The sequence below is a fragment of the Pediculus humanus genome, genomic scaffold (assembly GCF_000006295.1).
Source record: "Pediculus humanus corporis 1103172108291 genomic scaffold, whole genome shotgun sequence".
Classification (NCBI taxonomy): Eukaryota; Metazoa; Arthropoda; class Insecta; order Psocodea; family Pediculidae; genus Pediculus; species Pediculus humanus.
In genome coordinates, this window is record NW_002987860.1 from 15690 (window position 1) to 36138 (window position 20449).

Consider the following 20449-nt stretch of genomic DNA (forward strand, 5'->3'; position numbering starts at 1 on the left):
GCAGTGTATTGGTTAATAGGTGGTGCAGCGACTATAGACGATATCGTCTACGCTTCGAGAAATAAAATTATAGGTAAGGTATATTATTTATTTACCTATTTTCAAGTTGGTTTTAAACCAGTATTATCGTATGGTAAATTTAATTATCAACTTTGTAGATTTACCGAAAAGGAGTAATGTAATAGCAATAGTAACTGGGGGGTCAAGAGGCATTGGACTGGAGGTCGTTAAAAAGTTTTTGATGTCCGATATGCACGTCGTCATAGGTTGTAGAAATGTCCAAGCAGGGCTGGATGCAGTTGAGAAATTTAGAAATCAAGACATTACATCTGGAAAAGTTGACGTGATAAAATTAGATACTTCTTCATTGGAATCTGTAAGAAATTTTGCTCGTGAAGTAACATCATTAATTAAACAACTACATATATTAGTAAACAATGGTAATTTTTAAAAGTATATAAAAAATCCTTTTATTTTGACTTAAACTACAAAAAATGTAATTTTATTTTTAGCTGGCATAATGTTTACACCTTACACATTAACTGAAGATCAAAATGAATCTCAATGGGCAGTAAATTATTTGGGTCATGCTTATTTAACTCATCTTCTTTTGCCTTTGTTGAAAAAAACTGGTGATAATTCAGAATTCTGCTCTAGAATTGTTCATGTTTCATCGTGTGCTCATGTAGCTGGCTCTATCAATTTTAATGACATAAATTTTCAAAGGTGAGACTTGTAATGCTCATTAAAGGCTTTGGAAAATTATTGTATACAAATATTTGTTTTTATTTGAAAAATTAATCAAGTAATGAATAATTTATCTTATATAGGGCATTGTACATACCTAGTGAAGCATATGCACAATCAAAGCTTGCTCAAATTATGTTTTCAAATGCATTGGATAGAAGATTGAAAGAAGAAAATGCAAAAGTTTTGTCAATATCTGTACATCCTGGTGTGGTCGACACTCAGTTGTTTGATGGTACTTTTTTAAAAAAAGTCGCACCTTGGATACCGAAATTACTCTTTAAGGTAACTTTAGATTTTATAGTTTACATTGAGTAATTACTTTTTTTTTTTTTTAAATTGACATAAAATATGATTTATTGTTTAGACTCCTGAACAAGGTTCAAGATCCATAGTTTTTGCTGCATTGTCAGATACACTAGAAAATACAGGAGGAATTTATGTATCTAATTGTCAAAAAACAAGCATGAGTTCTTATGCCACAAATATTGAAAAACAAGAGCTTTTAATGAAAAAAACTGCAGAAATGTTGTCTTTGATCGAATTTTGTTAGCATAAAAAATAAAACTTGAGTTTCAATTCAACACAGGATTTTAAAGATTATTTGATATAATTCTTTTTTTATTTATAATTACAGCACTTAATATGTAATCATAAATATAACAAGATTTTTACTCTTATTTTTTTATAAGATAATTTTCTTTGTGCAAAAGAAATCCTCTCTTTTAAAAAGGTGTTCTTTCTTTTTAATAATCTCTTTATTATTCGGATTTAAGTATTTCTCAAAGCATTTAATTAAATATCATCATCAAACACTTTTTCGATAAAGTAAATATTTGTTATTTACTTTGAATGAAATCTTGCTAAAATTGAAAAAAAGGCTATTTGCACATAATCATTTTGTTTTAAAAAATAAGAAATAAAAAATATTGTAAAAGCAGATTAAAAAATAATTAAAAATGATACTTTTCTGTTTATTTATTATCTAATGTAATTATTATAAAATTTTCTTCGAAATTAATATTTAGCAGTATTTTTAAAAATGACTGTCTTCATATATTTTTTTTTATTATTAATTTATGCAATTATTTTTTACTATCGAAACATACATTAAAAATTAATTTACACTTGCATAACATATAAAATTAAATTTTTTGTTTTTATTTGTTGAATAATACAATTCAAATTACATTTACTTAATAATAATAATTAATATAATGTTAAAATTTATAAACATTTAACGAAACTTAAATACAAAATTTATATTTTTTTGGAATGTAAAAATAAAATTAAAATAAAAATTATTAAAAATAAATTTATTATAAAAAAAAAGGAATTTGTTCAATTAAGTTTTTTAATTGTGATTCTTAAAATTTTTTTTAAGAATCGTGCAACACTCTTAAAATATTTTTTTAAATTAATCACAACTGCTAAAATCTCTAAATTAAATTAAATTATTTGTTTAAACTGCAATTTTGAGTTTTATTTTGTTTTTAAAAAAAAAAAAAAGCTTTATTCCATTTAAAGCAAATCAAAAATTAAACGAATAAATTGTTGAGTTTTAATTAATACATAATTTTAAAATATTTTTACAGAAATATAATTTAAACAATGATTTTAATCTTACATTTAAAACTAAAATTAGTATTAGGCTTAGATAAAATGCGTCTTTTGATTTCATTTTACTCACACATGCATTTTTAATAAAAAAACAAAAAAATAAGAAACAAAAAGTAAAATGTGAAAAGCTTCTAAAACACTTATTGTAATTTTTAATCATCATGCACATAACAAATATTTATAAAAATGGTAAATATATATATATATATATTAAAATTTAAAAAATTATCTAATCAAAATTACTTTTATCTCATAAAATAAATAATAAAATGTTAAAAATTATTATCACTTTTTTCTCTTATGTTTTAAAATAATAATTTTTGTAAATAAATAAATCAGACTATAAAATTGTTCTTTTAATTAAATAAATTTTGCTAATACAAAAAATGTAATAAAATTGATTTTTAAAAACATTTCTAGAAAAAAAAAAAAAAATTTAAAAACAAAAATATTTTCTATTTATATATATATATAACATTTAAATCCCCTCTTATTAAATAAAAATTATTTTTAGTAGTTATCGTGAACTTTGTAAATTAAATATAAAAACAAAATAATAATTTCATAAAATAGTAAAATAATATTACTTTTTATGTATTAAAGCTAAAATTAAAGTTTAAAATCACTGTTAAGGAATTATACAATTTCAACATTTGTTATTTATGTTTTTTTTTTTTTTTTTTTTTTTTTTTTTTTAAAAATTAAGTATATTTGAAGTAGTTTTATGATCTGCTACAGCAATTGTTTTCTCCTACTGATGTTGTTTTACTGTGAAGATTTGTGCTCCCTGTATCATACCTAACAAGTTCTTTACTTTTTGCTTGTTCTCTTAGTTCAGCTGCAATTTCCATAAATAATTTTTCAACATTTTCAGCTTCTTTTGCTGATGTTTCAATAAAATACATTGAATTTCTTTGGGCAAAATCTTCTCCGACATGGGTAGGTATTTCTCTATCTTCCCTATCGATTTTATTGCCTAAAAAATAAGACATTTAAAAATTATTGAAATTTTAAATGACTTTTAGATGTATTTTAAACATAATTATTGTATAAATCTTTTTTAAAAAATAATATCTAAATGAGAATTATTCATTTTCATTTAAACATAAAATTGTAAAAAATCATAAATATCTGATCTGATAATCTTACCCACTAGAATTCTAAGGACTTTACTACTGGCATATTCTTGAATTTCTCTTAACCAGTCATTAAGGCAATCAAATGTTGGCTGACAACTTATATCATAAACTAATATTAAAGCATGTGCTGATCTATAATAGCTTTGAGTAATAGATCTAAAACGTTCCTGACCTGCAGTATCCCATATTTGTAATTTGACTTTTTCATTGTCAATTTCAAGTGTTTTAATCATAAAATCTACACCTATTGTTGCTCCTTGACCAGGAGGAAAAAGGCCCTACAACAAAAAAAAATTATCAAATCATTTTTTTTCATTAGGATTATAAAAATTAAAAATAAGAAATATATGTTGTGAGTGGCTACTAATAAATAACGTCATTATTTGTTGTACATTTCTTTTTACATCATCAATATTTTTATCAACAAAATGCTTAGCTTAAATATTAAATGTAATATTTTATTAAGTTACCACACCTGTGTAAAACGTCTAACCAAACAAGTTTTCCCGACTCCAGCATTACCCACTAGAACAACTTTAAATAGAAATTTATAGTCATCCATTAGTTAATTTTTATACACCCCAACTGAAATTTAAATATAACCCAAGATTGAAACCTTAGGTAGTAATAACTTTGTAACACTTCAAAATATTTTTAAAACGATAAAAAAATATTAACTTTAACATTGGATCGTATTAACGTATTATAAATATATTTACGATATTTGTAAAAAAAAAAAAAACATATTTTTTTAATCGACCTGTTTATTTTCAAATACTATTTGTAGTAGCAGACGACTTGTAATAAAAATATTGTTACCAACATTATTTAACCTATTCAACCTCGTGAAATTTAAATTAAAGAAAACAGTTGAAATAAAGTTTTCCATTTTACACAAAAGAAAAAAAAATAATAATGTGGCTTTAAATTGTAGCTTTATTAATTAGAACTTATATTCTTAAGGAGTATAAGTTTTTTATTCCGTGTGATTTGAAATGAAATTACCTGTGTTTGTGTCATTTTTGAGCGTCACTTTAAATTTCCACTCACTTCAAATAACATCAAGCATCATCAAAATATTGACCGCTGCTTCATTTTCTCCGGCATCTTTAAAACCGTTAAACTAATAATACACTAATAACAAAAAATGATACGAAATGGTCGGAAATCATGCAGTCTTATTCACAGATATTTAAATACCACGGAATCTCGGATTTTTAGAAATTCCCGCTGTAAGTTTTATCAAAATTTATTTACACGATTTTTTTTTCTAAAAAATTAAATTAAATTTAAAAATAAATATTCATATTTTTACTTAATTAATTTATTAATTAATTGTTAGATTACCATTAGATCATTTTAATTAAATTAATTTAAGAGTAAATCAAAAGATTAATTTTTATTTTTAACATTCTGGAAGGTTTTTTTTTTATCTTTTTTTTTTTTTTGTTTCAATAGCTTTATTTATTTTTTGAATTTAAATCTTAAATAATTTTTTTTTTTAATTTGCAAATCCATTCGAGTATAAACACAAACAATTTTTTATTTTTTTTTTTTAGGTAATATTCTTTTACAACAAAGATTTGCTTCAGATGATTTTTCTAAAGGAGGTAAAAATAAAGGTAAATCAATCAAAGGTACCACTGCCAAAGTTGAAGAATGCTTACCTCCTACATCCCAAAAAAAATTACCTGCTGCATCCCTTAAAACTTGTCCACCACCTCCTAAAATAAAAATTCCGAGTTGTGCTCCTGTTAAACCTCCTCCCAAAATTTGTTATCCAAAACCTGATGTGTGTGATGAACCACAGTATGATAATTGCAGACCAGGTCTGTTTTTCTCTTTCAGTGAATTATATATTTAAAAATTTAGTGTTGAATTATAAAAATTCTAGAAATATTTTTGCAAACAATAAGCATATAATTTTAGGTGGCCTTCGAAATCCAGTTGTGCAAGTATGCAAAAAACCAAACATGATGGAAGATTGTCAGAAAAAACCTCCTTTTTGTTTTGAAGACCCTAAAGAGAGCAGACGAAAATTTATAAGGAATTTATTTTTAAGTTTGCTATTTTTAGCTGTATTTTCATATACAGTAAGTACTATTTCTTAAGATTTTTAATAGCTATTTATTTATTTCTTTTTTTCGATTTATTTTTCCATGACATTGAATATTTTTTAAAATATGAAATATGTTTCAAAGATTGTTGTTATCAGTTTTATTACATTAATTTATACAAAATATAATTATCAATTAAAAGTTATTTTGAGTTTTAAAAAAATAATTGTAATAATAATAATAATAATAATTTTTCAAATTATTAATAATTATTCTAGTCCTAGGCACAAAACTTGGAAATTTTATATTTTTATTGGTCATTATTTGCGGACATATATAGAAATTAATTAAAAAAAATTTTTTTATTTAGATGTATAAAATTTTAAAAGAAGAAGAAATAGTTGTTCCTGAAGTACCAGTTGAAAAAAAAAAGCAAAGAAGAAAAAGAGTTGCGTGCAAGGATCCACCTAACTCACAACATATACCCGACTCTGTACCATATTTGCTAATAGGGGGAGGTACTGCTGCTTTTTCAGCTTTTAGGTCTATTAAATCGATGGACCCAACTGCTAAAGTTTTGGTCGTTTCTGAGGAATATGAATTTCCTTATATGAGACCTCCTTTGTCAAAGGAAATGTGGTTTAATAGTGACCCAAAAGATATGGAAAATTTAATGTTTAAACAGTGGAATGGAACTGTAAGAAGGTTTGTAGTTCTTTTTTTTAGTAAATTATAATCAGTATTATTATTTGAAAATAAATTATTTTTTTAGTATATACTATGAGCCCCGACATTTTTATAAGGATGTAAAAGACCTACTTAAGAATGCCAAAGGCGGTGTAACTGTATTGAGAGGATGGTCTGTAACTAAAATAGATCCGTATAAAAAAAAAGCCTACCTGGACGATGGATTTCCCATAAAATATGAAAAATGTTTAATTGCCACAGGTATTAATTTATTAATTGTCATTAGAATAATTTAAATGTGATTTAAAAATATTGATCAAAAATATTATTTTAAATTTGGAAAAGAACAAATTTTTTTTGTAGAAAGAAACATGTGATTAATATTTATAACGGTTTTTTTTTTTTTTTTTTTTCACCACATTTTAATTTAAAATTTTTTTTTTTTATATTTTTAATGTTGGTATTAATTTTAGGATCGACTCCGAAAACTTTAAAAGTGTTTCAAAGATCTCCTCCGGAAGTAAGAGAAATGGTTCAAACTTACAGAGATATTTTCGATTTTGAAGATTTACGTGATGTCATTGACGAAAATGACTCTGTAGCTATAATAGGAGGTGGATTTTTGGGGAGTGAACTTGCTTGCGCTTTGGCCAGATATGGGAAAAAAAAAAATTTGAAAGTTTATCAAATTTTCAAAGAAACAGGAAATATGGGGAAAATATTGCCTGAATATTTAAGTTTATGGACGACGAAAAAAGTTGAAGCGGAAGGTGTCACGGTGTTACCAAATAGTCAAGTTGTTGATGCATTTGTCGGGGAAAAAAAATTAAATTTGATACTTAATGGAGGCGAAAGAGTAAGTTTGAAAAATCCATACATAATATAAATTTTCTTATTTTTTTTTTTTTTGATGTTAACAATATCTTTTCTCATAAAACTTTTCAATAGATAATTGTCGATCATTGTGTAACCGCGATCGGTGCCACGCCAAATACATCCTTAGCTAAACCATCGGGATTAGAAACACATGGCGAATTAGGAGGATATTTAGTAAATGCAGAATTAGCAGCTCGATCGAATTTATATATAGTCAGTCAATTTTTATATTATTTCAAATTTCAACTTTTATTTATTTTAAATTTTTAAAATTTAAAATTTTTTTTTAAGGCTGGAGACGCAGCATGTTTTTACGACATAAAACTTGGTCGTAGAAGAATTGAACATCACGATCATGCAGTTGTCTCCGGAAGGTTGGCAGGAGAGAATATGGTCGGTGCAGCCAAACCTTATTGGCATCAAAGTATGTTTTGGTCAGATTTAGGACCTGAAGTAGGGTATGAAGCAATCGGTATCGTTGATGCTACGTTACCTACCGTTGGAGTTTTTGCTAAGAAAACTGATAAAGACACTCCTGAAGCTGTTGTAACAGCCACGGGTGACAACATACGCTCGCGTACCGAAGAGGTAACAATAATAAAATGACTTTTTTTTTTTTTTGCCATTGTTTTATTCAAAGTAAAAAAAAAAAAAAAATTGATTATATTCAGGATGCTGCACCGGTTCCTCCGGCTAAAGGTTCCCCTAAACCTCCTCAACCTGGAGAGGATTATGGGAAAGGAATCATTTTTTATCTTAGAGACGATACCGTAGTAGGCATTGTAATGTGGAACGTTTTTAATAGAATGCAGATAGCCAGACAGGTATTGTGTAAAAAAAAAAAAAAAAAATTTTTTTAAAAATAATAATAAATAACGTTCATAAATTTAAAAAAAAGTATGTCGTATTTAATTTGTAGGTTTTAAAAGATGAAAGAAAATACGAAAACCTAAACGAAGTCGCTAAATTATTTAATATACACGAGGAGTAATTAAAAATTATTTAGGATATCAAAATCAAAATCAAAAAAGAAAGCCAATTAAAAAATGTTAAAAGTCTGTAGTGTATAATATTGTTTTAGCAACTTTTTTTTTAAGAATAATTTTTTTTTTTTTTCATAGAAGTGCTAATAAAGGGTAATTTTTTTTTTTTATTTTGATACCAAAATAGTGTATCTTATTATTTTTTTAAAAATATTTATTTAGGTATTACGTACAACAACGTAAAGTGTTGGCGAAATGAAGGCGATTAATAAATATTAATTATTTATTGTAGATTAATTTTTTATATTTTTAAGTAGTGTTTTTTTTTTTTTTTTTGGAACAATAAAGCGACTGTAATTGTCAATAATTCCTTTTTTTTTTTTTTTTTTAATTTTAAATATTATTTAATTATTATCCATCATCCGAACGGATGCTGATTCCAATGATGAAAAAAAACTTCTGAAACCTATGTTGCAAATGCAAAAAGGTTAATGATATTTAGAAGTTTTCAATCTGATGGTTTAATTTTTTTTTTTTTTTTATATTAAAAACATGATGATAATGAGTTATCTTGAGTCTGATTTTTTTTTTATTATTATTAAAATAAAAAAAAAAATCTGGATTCGAAGCTCACTGATTTTCTAATATTATTATTATTATTATTTTTTTTTTTAAATGCAATTGTAAATTGATATATCGTTGCATCATCTTTTTTTATTATCAAATTTCTACTTCACGAAAAGTGCAATTTTCTTAAAATAAATAAATATTATTTTAAAATAACATAAAATAAATAAATTTAAAATCATTTGAATAGAATTTTAATACTTTTTCATTCAAAAAAATATGTATATTAGAATTTGCTTAGTTTTTTATTTTTTCCAATGTATTTAATAATTGAATTAAATATTGTCTATATGTTGAAGTGATTTGCACATTTTCAATATCATTTTTAAAATTTTTAAAACCGTTAAGATAACTGATAATGGATGATGATAAATCTTGAAGACTTAATGATCGTTTTCTTATAGATGTCTGCACGGGGAAAAGTGTTTGGCCGACATGAAACTGTGTTAATATTACTATCAATGATAAACTGTGGCAAAATGAAGCTTCTTCCATAACATCTTTGGGAATATTTTCTATTATAAATCTTGAATTAACTTGTTTTTTCAACCTTTTAGAACTAGTAATTGGAGCTGAGTAAATATGAACTGTTTCATTTTTTCCATTGTCTTTAACACTTGAATACTGTTTACCTCTTTCACCATCAATCGATTCAAGTTCCTCTATTGTTTTAGTTTTTTTAATGAACGACGTAAAAGAATTATTATTATTATTATTTTTTTTTTCTATTTTAATCAATATTTTTTCAACAATGTGAGAAAAAAAATTTTTATACTTTTTTAAAGCGGAACAAAGTAGGGATCTTCCAGGAGCTGTATGACACCAATACCGGCACCAGTTTCCTGTTGGATTTAATATTGATATCAATTCTAACCCGGTAAATTTTTTGTGCTGTAAACAATATTAAATATTCTATTTAGTTTTACAAAAAAAAAAAAAACATTTTTTTACCCTGTTGTAAAACAATTTTGTCAAAACTTGTAATAAATCTTTACCTTTGTTGTGGTTGTTGAAGCAAGCAAATGTACGAAAGAAAAAATAACATTTTTAAGTCTTAAATCGTTGAAACGACCCCATTTTCCTGATATTTGTTTTTGGCATTTTATTAACAACAGCATAGATTTTAATAAAATTTCCGAATCGGTATTTGATATTTCCGCCGCTTTAAAATTTTGCGTCCTTTGAAAAAAAAAATTTTTTCTTTCTTCGTTATTATTAAATGTTTCGAATCCTTTTAAGCAAACATTTCTATTATATATCGAATTGTTAGAATCTATCAGGAAAAAAATAGTTTCTGTAAGCGACATAAATGATTCACAAATAACATGTTGTTTTGTGGAAAACAGTAGCCTTTGAAAAACCTAAAAATTGATTAATTTAGGCGGTTTGAATTTTTTAATATTTTATAACACAATTTATGTTACCTTTAATGTTAATATTTGAATTTGTCTGTTAAATTTTTTTCTCAAATATGTTTCAAGACATTTTTTTAAATTGATCCAAGAGGGTAGCTCGATAAAATCCTCTACATAAAGTTCCAATTCTTTCAAATATCGTATTTGACAACTTTTTGAATTATTTTGTAAATTATTAACTACATCCACGTTAATAGACTTTTGAAATTCCGCCGGCGCCATAAAATCCACCGAATCTGATAAATATTCTTTATTTAATTGTTCCGGTGATTTTTCATCTGTAAGCTCTTGCAATTTGTACGCCATGAATTGATTTTCCAATTTTTTAAATTCATCATTCGACGTGTACTTGTCTAACAGTTCATTTACGTAGTTTGTAGTGTCAAAAGAAATATCATCCTTGGAAAATCTATTCTGAAAATCATTTTCTATTATATTACCAAACTTATTTTTAACTAATTTCGTTATTTGTTTTTTATATTTAACATCCATTAACAACAACTTTGTTTTAATTCTTTAAAAGTCAGTTTTGAAAATTTAAAAAAAAAAACTATGGAAACCGTACTGTTTTAAGTTATCAATATTGTTCTCGATTGTGATTGGTCGGATATTTCATCCGAACATTTATTGGTGAATCCTATCAATGATTACGTAATATAGTTTTTATTTATTATTTTATATATAATTTAATAGGTAAACCTACCTAATTTATTATAAATATATATTTTAAAACATTTTTTTTTGTTATTAATTAAATTTTTATATATTTTATATAAAATAATTTATCCGGTTAATTTTATTGCATTCTTACCCCATTGTTTGTCGGCCATATTGGCTAAATGAATGTCGACTATTAGTAGGTGATGGTAAAATGATATTTTCTCAAAAAGTAAGTATAATTTATACGTATTTTTATAATTTAATTTCATCATTATTGAAAATAAAATTATATTTATTTATTATTCAATTTTATATGTTGAAAATTTTATTATTAACTTTAATTGTCGTTTATTGTAATATCCATGCTTTGCCGATCGTACTATTATCAACTGCCTTTCATTAGATTTAATAGAATTAAATTGTGTTAATTGGATCTGTTCGAATTTTAAAATATTAAAAGCACCGGTTTATTTTCCCTTTTTTTTATTATGTAATAATTAATTCTTTTCTTCGAATACATTATTTTTTCCTTACTTTTGTTATTGAGTTTTCGTTCAAATTTTTTTTGTAATGGTTTTAAATAATTTTGTTCCCTTGAAAATCTTAATTAATTTTTTTAGTTTTTTGTTCTTAACGAAATATACATTATATTTTGTTAATTATCTTAATTTTTTTTAAAAATTGCTTTTATATCTTTTTTTTTTTTATTGAAAAAAAATAAAATAAATTTTTTAATTTGTAACACTAATAAATCAGTTAGTTTGTGTGATCAGTAAATAAATATTTAACTTTTATTTTTTATGATTTATGCTTTTTTTTTTTGAAAAATTTTAGTGGTATAATTTTAAATTTTTGATGATAAATGATGAAATTTGTAAAAAATTTTAATTAAATTTTTTTTTCAGATGACTGCCAATACTAAATATTCTTTAAAATGTGCCCTAGCTATTATAATGATTTTTTCTGCAATACAATGTGTTAGTTCAGATGATGATGATGATGATGATAATGATGTATTTGTTGAAGTGGAACAGAGTAAATCAGAACCAAATGTAGATTACACTAGTCCTATTCCTTCAGGTAAAGAAAATTAATTATTTTAATTTCGTTTAACTTTTATTAAAATTTAATATTTAAAATAATAAAATTTGTGCTATTGATTTTAAATTAACTAAGTAAATGAGGGCATTTCCTTAAATATTAACTTCGTTGTTAATTTAGATACTTTTTAGTTGTAAAGATTATATTTAAACATTCAAATAAATCATGTAATTCAGTATACTTTATTATTCAAATTTGTTGAACAAAATCACACAAAATAAAAATAATTATAAGTGTTGTCAAAATTTTTAAATGATGTTTTATATTTAAACTTCTCATAGTATTTCGAAATTTTATATAAAAAATTTAGATGACATATTTTTATTTGTTTATCAGGTGATTTCCACTTAGCTGAAAATTTTGATGATATTAGTTCGTTTCAAAAGAAGTGGGTACCTTCTCAAGCTAAAAAAGAAGGTATTGATGAGGAATTAGCAAAATATGATGGGGTATGGTCTGTTGAAAGTCCTCAAAGGGATGGTTTTAAATCAGATTTAGGATTAGTGCTAAAATCAAAAGCCAAGCATGCTGCCATAGCATCTAAGTTAGATAAACCATTTTATTTTACCGAAAAACCTCTAGTTGTTCAGTATGAAGTAAATTTTCAAGAAGGTCAAGAATGTGGTGGTGCATATTTGAAATTATTATCACATACAAAAGAAACTCAGGATCTAAAACAGTTTTACGATAAAAGTCCTTACACTATTATGTTTGGACCAGATAAATGTGGAAATGACTATAAAGTAGGTTTAACATAGAGTAAAAAATAATTTATTAATTAAAATTTTTTTTTTTTTTTAGTTTTTACAATGAGTTTTATTGATTTTTCAGCTTCATTTTATATTCAGACATAAAAATCCCAATAATGGAACATATGAAGAAAAGCATTGCAAGAAACCAAAAGAACGAATAAATGAAGCTTTTGAAGATAAAAAACCTCATTTATATACACTAATTGTTAATCCGGACAATACTTTTTTAATAAAAGTAGATCATAAGGTAATTAAAGCATATATATTATGAAAAAAAAAATACTACTAATGAGATAAGTTTTTAATTTAAAATGAATTATTTAATTTTAAATTTAATTAGGAAACAATGTACTCAATATATTATTCTTTCAAATTAGCATTAACGTTATTTTAAAAATCTTAGATTGTGAATGAAGGCAACTTATTGGAAGATTTCGTACCACCGGTTAATCCAGAATCCGAAATAGATGATCCAAATGATGTTAAACCCAAAAATTGGGATGAGCGAGAAAAGATTCCCGACCCGGAAGCACAGAAACCCGATGATTGGGATGAAAGTGCACCAGCAAAAATCATTGATTCTTCTGCTGTTAAACCTAGTGATTGGTTAGATAATGAACCTCTGATGATTCCTGATCCAGATGCCGAAAAACCTGACGATTGGTGAGTTTTTATCTTTTAAAAATTTACAGGTCCGTTAATGCAAGTTGGTTTATTTTAATTTAATTTTTTCATAACAAATTTAAGGGATGCTGATATGGATGGTGAATGGGAAGCGCCTTTAGTCGAAAATCCTCGTTGCGATGGAGTGAGTGGATGTGGGCCTTGGTCACCTCCTCTTATAGACAATCCGGCATACAAAGGCAAATGGAAGCCTCCGATGATAGAAAATCCTAATTACCAGGGAAAATGGACTCCCCGGAAAATACCTAATCCTCACTATTTTATGGATCCACTTCCGTTTAAGATGACGCCCATTGTATGATTTTTTTTTTAAATATTAGATCTCCATTTTTTGTAAATTTGAAATTAACACTCATTGAATTTAAAAAAAATTAAAATTAACTTGTTTTCGTTTAGTCTGCAGTCGGTTTTGAATTATGGTCTATGTCTTCATCGATATTATTTGACAACATATTGATAACCGATTCAGTTGATGTAGCATTGGATTACGCTTCGAAATCATATGATCTAAAAAAGAAAAAAATTGATGAAGATGCCGTAAGTTTCAAAGTTTATTTTATATTTTTATTAACGATAAAACACCAGACTAATTTTTTTTGACGCGCAGGCCAGTACTCACGGGAAAATAATGAGATCTATTAATTATAAACCAAAATGGTGGGCAATATACGGAATGTATTGTTTAATTCCAATGGGGATATACATATATTATCTTTGCTCTAGGTTAAAAGAGGTAATCTGAGTTGAACCCTCTTTTATCACTAGGCATTGCCCCCCTTTATTTTTAGGACTTGAATAAACTAGTTTTAAATTAGATTTATTACGTAATAGTGCTTACGCTTATTTTTCCTATAGTTATATTGTTACCTTGTCTCCTATTTTCAGGAAAGCCTTTTCATTAGAATTTTAAAATATTCCAATGAGAGACCTTACTTGTATGCTGTTTATATCGTTGCTGTAGGACTCCCTATTGCTCTTCTTTTTGTTTTCTGCTGTGGATCTACCAAAGAGGTAATAGTTAAATATTTTTCTTTAAAGTAATCTTGTTAAGTGCTATAAGTAAATTTTGTTTTGCATATTTACAAAAATAACTGTAATTTTTACACCCTTAAACATTCTTTTATTTATAATTTTAATAAAATCTTAAAAAAATTCCTATAAAATTTTCAGGAAAAATCTGAAACACAAATGAACGCTGATCCTAAAAAGACTGATGCTCTTACACCAGATGATCAACCAACACCACCACCTAAAGCAAAGAATCAATTGGACATTCCCGAAGACAATGTTGAGGTAGAAGAAGAAGAAGAAGAAGAAGAGGAAGAGGAAGAGGAAGAAGAAGATGATGATGATGATAATGATGATGACGTCGAGGAAAAAGAGGAAATTTCTACAGTACACGAAAAAGAAGATGTTAAAAAAACTGAATCCGGACAAGGGGATGTACCCTCTTTGAAAAAAAGAAAACCTCTTAAAGAGTAAACGTTTTTTTTTTTTTATAAAATTAAAAAAAAAAAAGTATTATTTATATATATATATATATATATATATATATATTATCTTGCTAGGAACACGAAATCGTAATTAATAAGTTAAAAAGCAAGTGAATGAAATTTATATAGAAATACTTTTAGCTGTATTCATATAGAACGTTGGGATTAATGGGATTGACGTTTGATTGATTGATTGATTGATTGATTGATTGATATTTAGCAAATCCGTTTAATGCGTTGAAAAACTCATGAGTAAATTTTTATTAGTTATAATTTTTTTTTTTTTACACGAAAAGGGTTGTACAGTAATTTAAATCGTCATATACTTTTAATTCAGCTCTATGTAATAATAATAATAATAATAATAATAATAATAATAAATTAGTAAATTTATAATTTAACTTGATTAGTTTTTAATAATTATTATTATTTCTATAAATTTCTTTTATTTGATAGTTTTTTTTTTTTTTTAATATTACAAAGTGCGTCATCAAATTTAATTTTCAAATATTTTAAAAAAAAAAAGTGTTTGAGTTTTAAGTGTTGTTTAAGTTTCAATTAATTGAAAAAAAAAATTTTTTATATAGAATTCGTGATCCACCTTCTTAAAATGATTGATTGCGCTTTAATTGATAATTTAGAAAATATTTTAAAAAACGGCTAAAGTTATTGAAAGGTATTATAATTATTATTATATTTATTATTATTATTATTATTATCGTTATCATTATTATAATTAAATATTATTTATTGTCTGTCATTGCTATTCATTATCAATTTTTTTTTTTTTTTTTTTTTTGTTAAAAATTATTAAAATTGAAAAAAATGCTGATGATGCTTTATTTAATTCCTGATGTGTAGAACCGCATTCATTTTTTTATATAAATAAATAAATAAATAAAGGGTGATGATATCTTATTAAATTGTTTTTATAAAAATAGATAACCAGACCATAAGTTATAAGTTAAAAACCTATTTATTATAAAAATTAATTTAAAAAAACATATTAATTGAGTAAATATTATTAAATAATTTGAATAGCTTTTTCGCTTATTATTCTAGTCCATAAAACATAAGATTATTTTATCTTTTTACAAAAAAAAATAAAAAATTTGAATGTAATTATTCAATAACAGAGATTAAAATTAATGGCGGAAAAAAATTTCTAGAAAGTTAACCGAGTTAGTTTTGTTTATAAAAATTTTAATTTGAAACAAAAAAAAAATATTTTATGCTTAAACTTTTTTTTTTCTTTTTTTGATTTAAGTCTGAAATACATTTTATTATTATTTGTAATTATGGCAAAAACTTACAAAAAACTTACCGCGTTTTTATAATACAAACCATACAACCGGAAGTGACGTACACAAATAAAAAAAAATTTTTAATGATATCCGATTTAAGAAATCGACATTTTGAACGCCATTATAGTTAAAATGGCTGATTGTGCAGAGATTGATATTTACGGTGATGATATTGAACCTGAAACTGCTACGGGAGAAATGGATATTTACGGTGATGATATCGAGCATAAGTTTAATGAAGTAAGAATTATTTTTAGGGTTTTTTAAATATTTTTTTTAAATTTAAGTAATTGCTAAATGAAAGTGGCGTCGGTAAAATTTTGTTTTGCCGGTTGCCAGATATACAAAAGTTTTAAAGAACCTCATACATTAATAAGATAGCAAAATATACTTTTTTAAAATTATTTTACTATTTTTCACAACTAAGGGTAAAACATTAGAAATAAATTTTTTTTATTCGAGCGTTATATTTAATGATTAAAAATTTTTTAAAATAATTATTAACCTACGCATTCAAATTGTTGATACAAAAACGTTAAATCAAATTGTTTTATATGTTATTATTAATAGTGTAACACATTTTTTTGCTTGAAATTATTAAATTCTACAGCGCGTAAATTTATTTTTTTGCAGCAGGAGTGTCATGGAGATGGAGTAGACTTGTACGATGATGTAATTGCAGCTCCTCAAGGGAGTGAAGAAAATGTGAATCCAAATAGAATTCCACAAGGTGCTCCTCCAGTAACACCAGGTCCATCTCCCAATGGTCTGGCTTTTCCACCCAAGAATCCTCAAATACTACAAAGGTTTCAGTTATATGTAGGAAACTTAACATGGGTACTTTTTTCTTTTTCCTTTATTATTTTTTGAATATTTTTAAAAAGCATAGAGCTTTATAATGCAACTTGAATAAAAATGTTTTAGTGGACCACTGATCAAGACATTACTGATGCAGTCCTCAGTATAGGTGTCACAGACTTTATGGAAGTGAAATTCTTTGAAAATCGAGCAAATGGCCAATCCAAAGGTTTTTGTGTTATTTCACTGGGTTCGGAACCCAGTATGAGAATCTGTTTGGAAAGATTACCTAAAAAAGAACTTCATGGACAACTACCAGTAGTAACGTTTCCCTCGAAGCAAGCATTGTCTCAGGTAAGTTTACATATCAGTTTGGGAACTCATTTTAAACTCTAACAATTTGGGACTTACTTAAATTAGAAATTAATGAATTTATTTAGAAACAAATAGATAAAAGTTTTTAAATATCAAATGTATAAGAAAAATCCACTTTTAAGTAATGAGAAACTGCTTTTTTTATGCATATCACTCAATCATAAGTTTATTTTAACTTTTTTTTTAAAATTTATTAAGTAATAAGTATTTTATAAAAGTATTCAATATTTATTTAAATATTTTCTAGAATATTAATTTTAAATACCCTTATAATGTAAAACTATGATTTTGATATTTTTTATTTTAATAGTTCGAGTCTCAGTCTAAAACTCGATCAACTCCTCCACAAAATAATCAAGGACCACCAATGCAGGGTCCGCCTTTGCAAGGACATCCTGGTCATCCACCTATGCCTCCGATTCAAGGGCCGCCTGGACCACAGCAAAGGCATCCTCATCCTGTTGGGCCTAGGATGGTCATGGGGCCAGGAGGGCCTCCTATGGGACCAGGAGGTCCACAAATGGGACCTCCTCCTCCAATCAGAGGAAGAATGCCTCCTCCTCATGGTCCCCCAGTTGGTGGTCAGTATTTCAGAAAATATTTGTTGCCCAATGTATATTTTTATCTTAAAATTTTTTTTAATGTTAGGCCCGCCCATGATGGGACATGGCCAACCTCCACAAACACAAGGACCTCCTCCTGGCTATCAGCAACATTGGAATGGTCCTCCACGTCAAAATGGGCCACCAAGACCGCCGGGACCTCATCAAGGACCCGGAGGTCCTCCTGGTCCACAGCAAAGACCTCCTGGAATGGTAAGCTAACTAATTGATATTATTAAAGTAGTACTTAATAAATATTTAACTAAATAATAAGTTTAAAAAATTACAGCCTCCTTTTCCTCCGCACATTCCTCCTCACGGACAAACGCCACCTCGGGGACCGCCTCCAGATCCAAGAGGGCCACCACAGCGTCCCGATTGGGGTCACAGACCCGGACCGGGTGGTCCACCACCTGGCCATCCTGGTCAGTATGCATCTCATCATCAAGGTCCTCCAATGCAAGGTCCTCCAGGTCCAGTTCCTCAAGGACCTCCTATTCGAGGTCCACCACCAGGTAAGAATTATTTATATTTATAAATAAATTTTTGAGCCCATTAAAATATGATTTAAATATTATTTTAAATAGGGGAGGGTTTTATCACTCAAATACAAGTTTACTAGTTTAGAGGTATGTTAATTATATCAATGTATTTTTTGTCTAGCCTTTTTAAATAAGGAAAATTTATGCTTAAACACACTAATAAATACTTGTTAAAAGGATAATCAATCTTGTTCCTGATCACCTTCGCCTTATAACTTACAAATTTGTAATGGTATAAAGTTTGGCCCTCCACCTCGTTAAAATTAAAAATAATTGTTGGAACTGTTACTGCAGGAGCAGGAGGACCCCCACCAGGACATGGGGGACCGCCAGGAGCTCCCGCACCTCATGTGAATCCAGCATTTTTTCAAAGTCAACACGGGCATCCTGGGGCCCCTCATCCTGTGGGGCCGCCTCATCCTGTTCAGCATCCAGGAGGTCCACCGCCGTCGAGTGGCCCTCCACCGGGTGCAGGTTACGGTCCAAGAACGCAGCCTTCAGGTAAGTTATTTACACAGAGTATAATTGCACGGTACATTGGAAATGTCCTGCATGCGGAAAAATCCAGGTGGATAATCCTTAAAAATCCTTTCATATTGATTTTTGTCCATAAGCTAACTCTTCATTTCATTAATTGATCATCTTTACTGTTTGCATCACAAAGGTTATTTATTATATTTATTTTTTTTTTAAATATAGAATAAATATGGTACGTTATTTGTTATGAATTAAATTCTAAAGAATATTTTTTTAAATTGAAATTTTTTTGTTTGAAATTATTAGGTTACGCACCGCCCCCTCCTGACATTCGACAAGATTCCGCCCCAGCAATCAGTGACACAGAATTTGAAGAAATTATGGGAAGAAACAGAACTGTTTCGAGTTCGGCCATTGCTAGAGCCGTTTCGGATGCAGCTGCTGGTAAAAAAAAAAAAATTCTATGTTTATAGAAAAAATTTTTTTTTTTTGCAGTAAACCTGTATTATAACAATTTTAAAGTAATCTTATTTTAAATAGAATTTTATTTTCAGAAATATGTTATTCTTTCAGGTGAATATGCTAGTGCTATTGAAACATTGGTCACCGCAATTTCCCTCATCAAGCAAAGTAAAGTTGCCAACGATGATCGTTGTAAAATTTTGATATCAAGCTTGCAAGATACATTACACGGAGTCGAAGCAAAAAGTTATGGCTCGTCCCGAAGAGACAGATCTAGATCACGTGATAGGGATCGTCATAGAAGACGAAGAGAAAGATCAAGGTCTAGAGATAGAGAATACAGAGATCGGTCAAGAGAAAGGGATCGAGAAAGGTTAATTTTTTAAATTTATGGTTTATTATTTAACATAAGTAATTTTCGTAATATATGCTCAATTTTTAGATATTACGAAGAATACAGAGATAGAGATAGATCGCGGAGCAGAGGAAGAGATAGAGATAGAGAAAGAGAATACAGAGAAAGAAGTCAAGACAGGTTTGTCATATAACCCCGTATTCAAAAAAATGAATACTTTCAAATGGTGGTTAATTAGAACCGATGTCTGATTTTTCAGTTTTTATTACAGTTCATCAAGAGCAAGAGGGGGAAGAGGAAAAACGCCACCACCGGGAGAACCCACAGAGGCAAACGCTCCATCATCAAAATCTCGGTTAGTAAAAAAAGCATGCTTTTGAATTATATATAAATACCACAACACATGAAAACGATGTAAATGGTATTTGAAAAGAAAAATTACAAAATGAGGAGTACTTTTTATTTTCTGTTCTTTTTAAGTCTTTTTTTAACATACTACAACTTTTGAAAAAGTGTATGAAAAATTATTTTGATTAAATTTTCTTTTTCAAATGGTTTAACACTCCAACTTTGTGTATATTTTTGCATGTTATTTGGGTTTCTTCTTTCAACAAAAAAATCTCTATGAATGATTTATGGTGTGTGGGTTGAAAAAGATTATATTTAAATTTCATTTACTCAAAAATCAATCGT

The 20449-nt window shown here is 26.9% G+C and overlaps 6 protein-coding genes across 6 annotated transcripts; 4 read left to right on the forward strand and 2 right to left on the reverse strand.

Annotated features, from left to right (window-relative positions):
• Nucleotides 1-130: 130 nt before the first annotated feature.
• Phum_PHUM544450 (short-chain dehydrogenase, putative) lies at nucleotides 131-1300 on the forward strand (the record flags this gene model as incomplete). Its single annotated transcript, XM_002431675.1, has 4 exons — nucleotides 131-440; nucleotides 513-726; nucleotides 831-1032; nucleotides 1115-1300. The coding sequence occupies 4 exons, from the start codon at nucleotides 131-133 to the stop codon at nucleotides 1298-1300; spliced, it is 912 nt and encodes a 303-aa protein (XP_002431720.1).
• Nucleotides 1301-3089: 1789 nt separating this feature from the next.
• On the reverse strand, nucleotides 3090-4068 carry Phum_PHUM544460 (GTP-binding nuclear protein RAN1, putative; the record flags this gene model as incomplete). The annotated part of the gene is made up of 3 exons (XM_002431676.1): nucleotides 3090-3343; nucleotides 3517-3784; nucleotides 3982-4068. 3 exons carry the CDS (start codon nucleotides 4066-4068, stop codon nucleotides 3090-3092), a joined length of 609 nt encoding a protein of 202 aa, XP_002431721.1.
• A 1865-nt stretch (nucleotides 4069-5933) lies between these two features.
• Nucleotides 5934-8117, forward strand: Phum_PHUM544470 (programmed cell death protein 8, putative; the record flags this gene model as incomplete). The annotated part of the gene is made up of 7 exons (XM_002431677.1): nucleotides 5934-6275; nucleotides 6349-6511; nucleotides 6724-7106; nucleotides 7199-7339; nucleotides 7418-7714; nucleotides 7798-7950; nucleotides 8046-8117. The coding sequence occupies 7 exons, from the start codon at nucleotides 5934-5936 to the stop codon at nucleotides 8115-8117; spliced, it is 1551 nt and encodes a 516-aa protein (XP_002431722.1).
• An 856-nt stretch (nucleotides 8118-8973) lies between these two features.
• On the reverse strand, nucleotides 8974-10643 carry Phum_PHUM544480 (uncharacterized protein; the record flags this gene model as incomplete). The annotated part of the gene is made up of 3 exons (XM_002431678.1): nucleotides 8974-9627; nucleotides 9732-10097; nucleotides 10161-10643. 3 exons carry the CDS (start codon nucleotides 10641-10643, stop codon nucleotides 8974-8976), a joined length of 1503 nt encoding a protein of 500 aa, XP_002431723.1.
• Nucleotides 10644-11716: 1073 nt separating this feature from the next.
• Phum_PHUM544490 (Calnexin precursor, putative) lies at nucleotides 11717-14830 on the forward strand (the record flags this gene model as incomplete). The annotated part of the gene is made up of 8 exons (XM_002431679.1): nucleotides 11717-11891; nucleotides 12249-12655; nucleotides 12744-12911; nucleotides 13068-13327; nucleotides 13412-13643; nucleotides 13745-13885; nucleotides 14234-14359; nucleotides 14519-14830. 8 exons carry the CDS (start codon nucleotides 11717-11719, stop codon nucleotides 14828-14830), a joined length of 1821 nt encoding a protein of 606 aa, XP_002431724.1.
• Nucleotides 14831-16277: 1447 nt separating this feature from the next.
• Nucleotides 16278-19787, forward strand: Phum_PHUM544500 (Cleavage and polyadenylation specificity factor, putative; the record flags this gene model as incomplete). Its single annotated transcript, XM_002431680.1, has 9 exons — nucleotides 16278-16356; nucleotides 16795-16982; nucleotides 17070-17297; nucleotides 17629-17884; nucleotides 18009-18133; nucleotides 18291-18393; nucleotides 18766-18981; nucleotides 19246-19383; nucleotides 19513-19787. The coding sequence occupies 9 exons, from the start codon at nucleotides 16278-16280 to the stop codon at nucleotides 19785-19787; spliced, it is 1608 nt and encodes a 535-aa protein (XP_002431725.1).
• Between the last annotated feature and the right edge of the window lie 662 nt (nucleotides 19788-20449).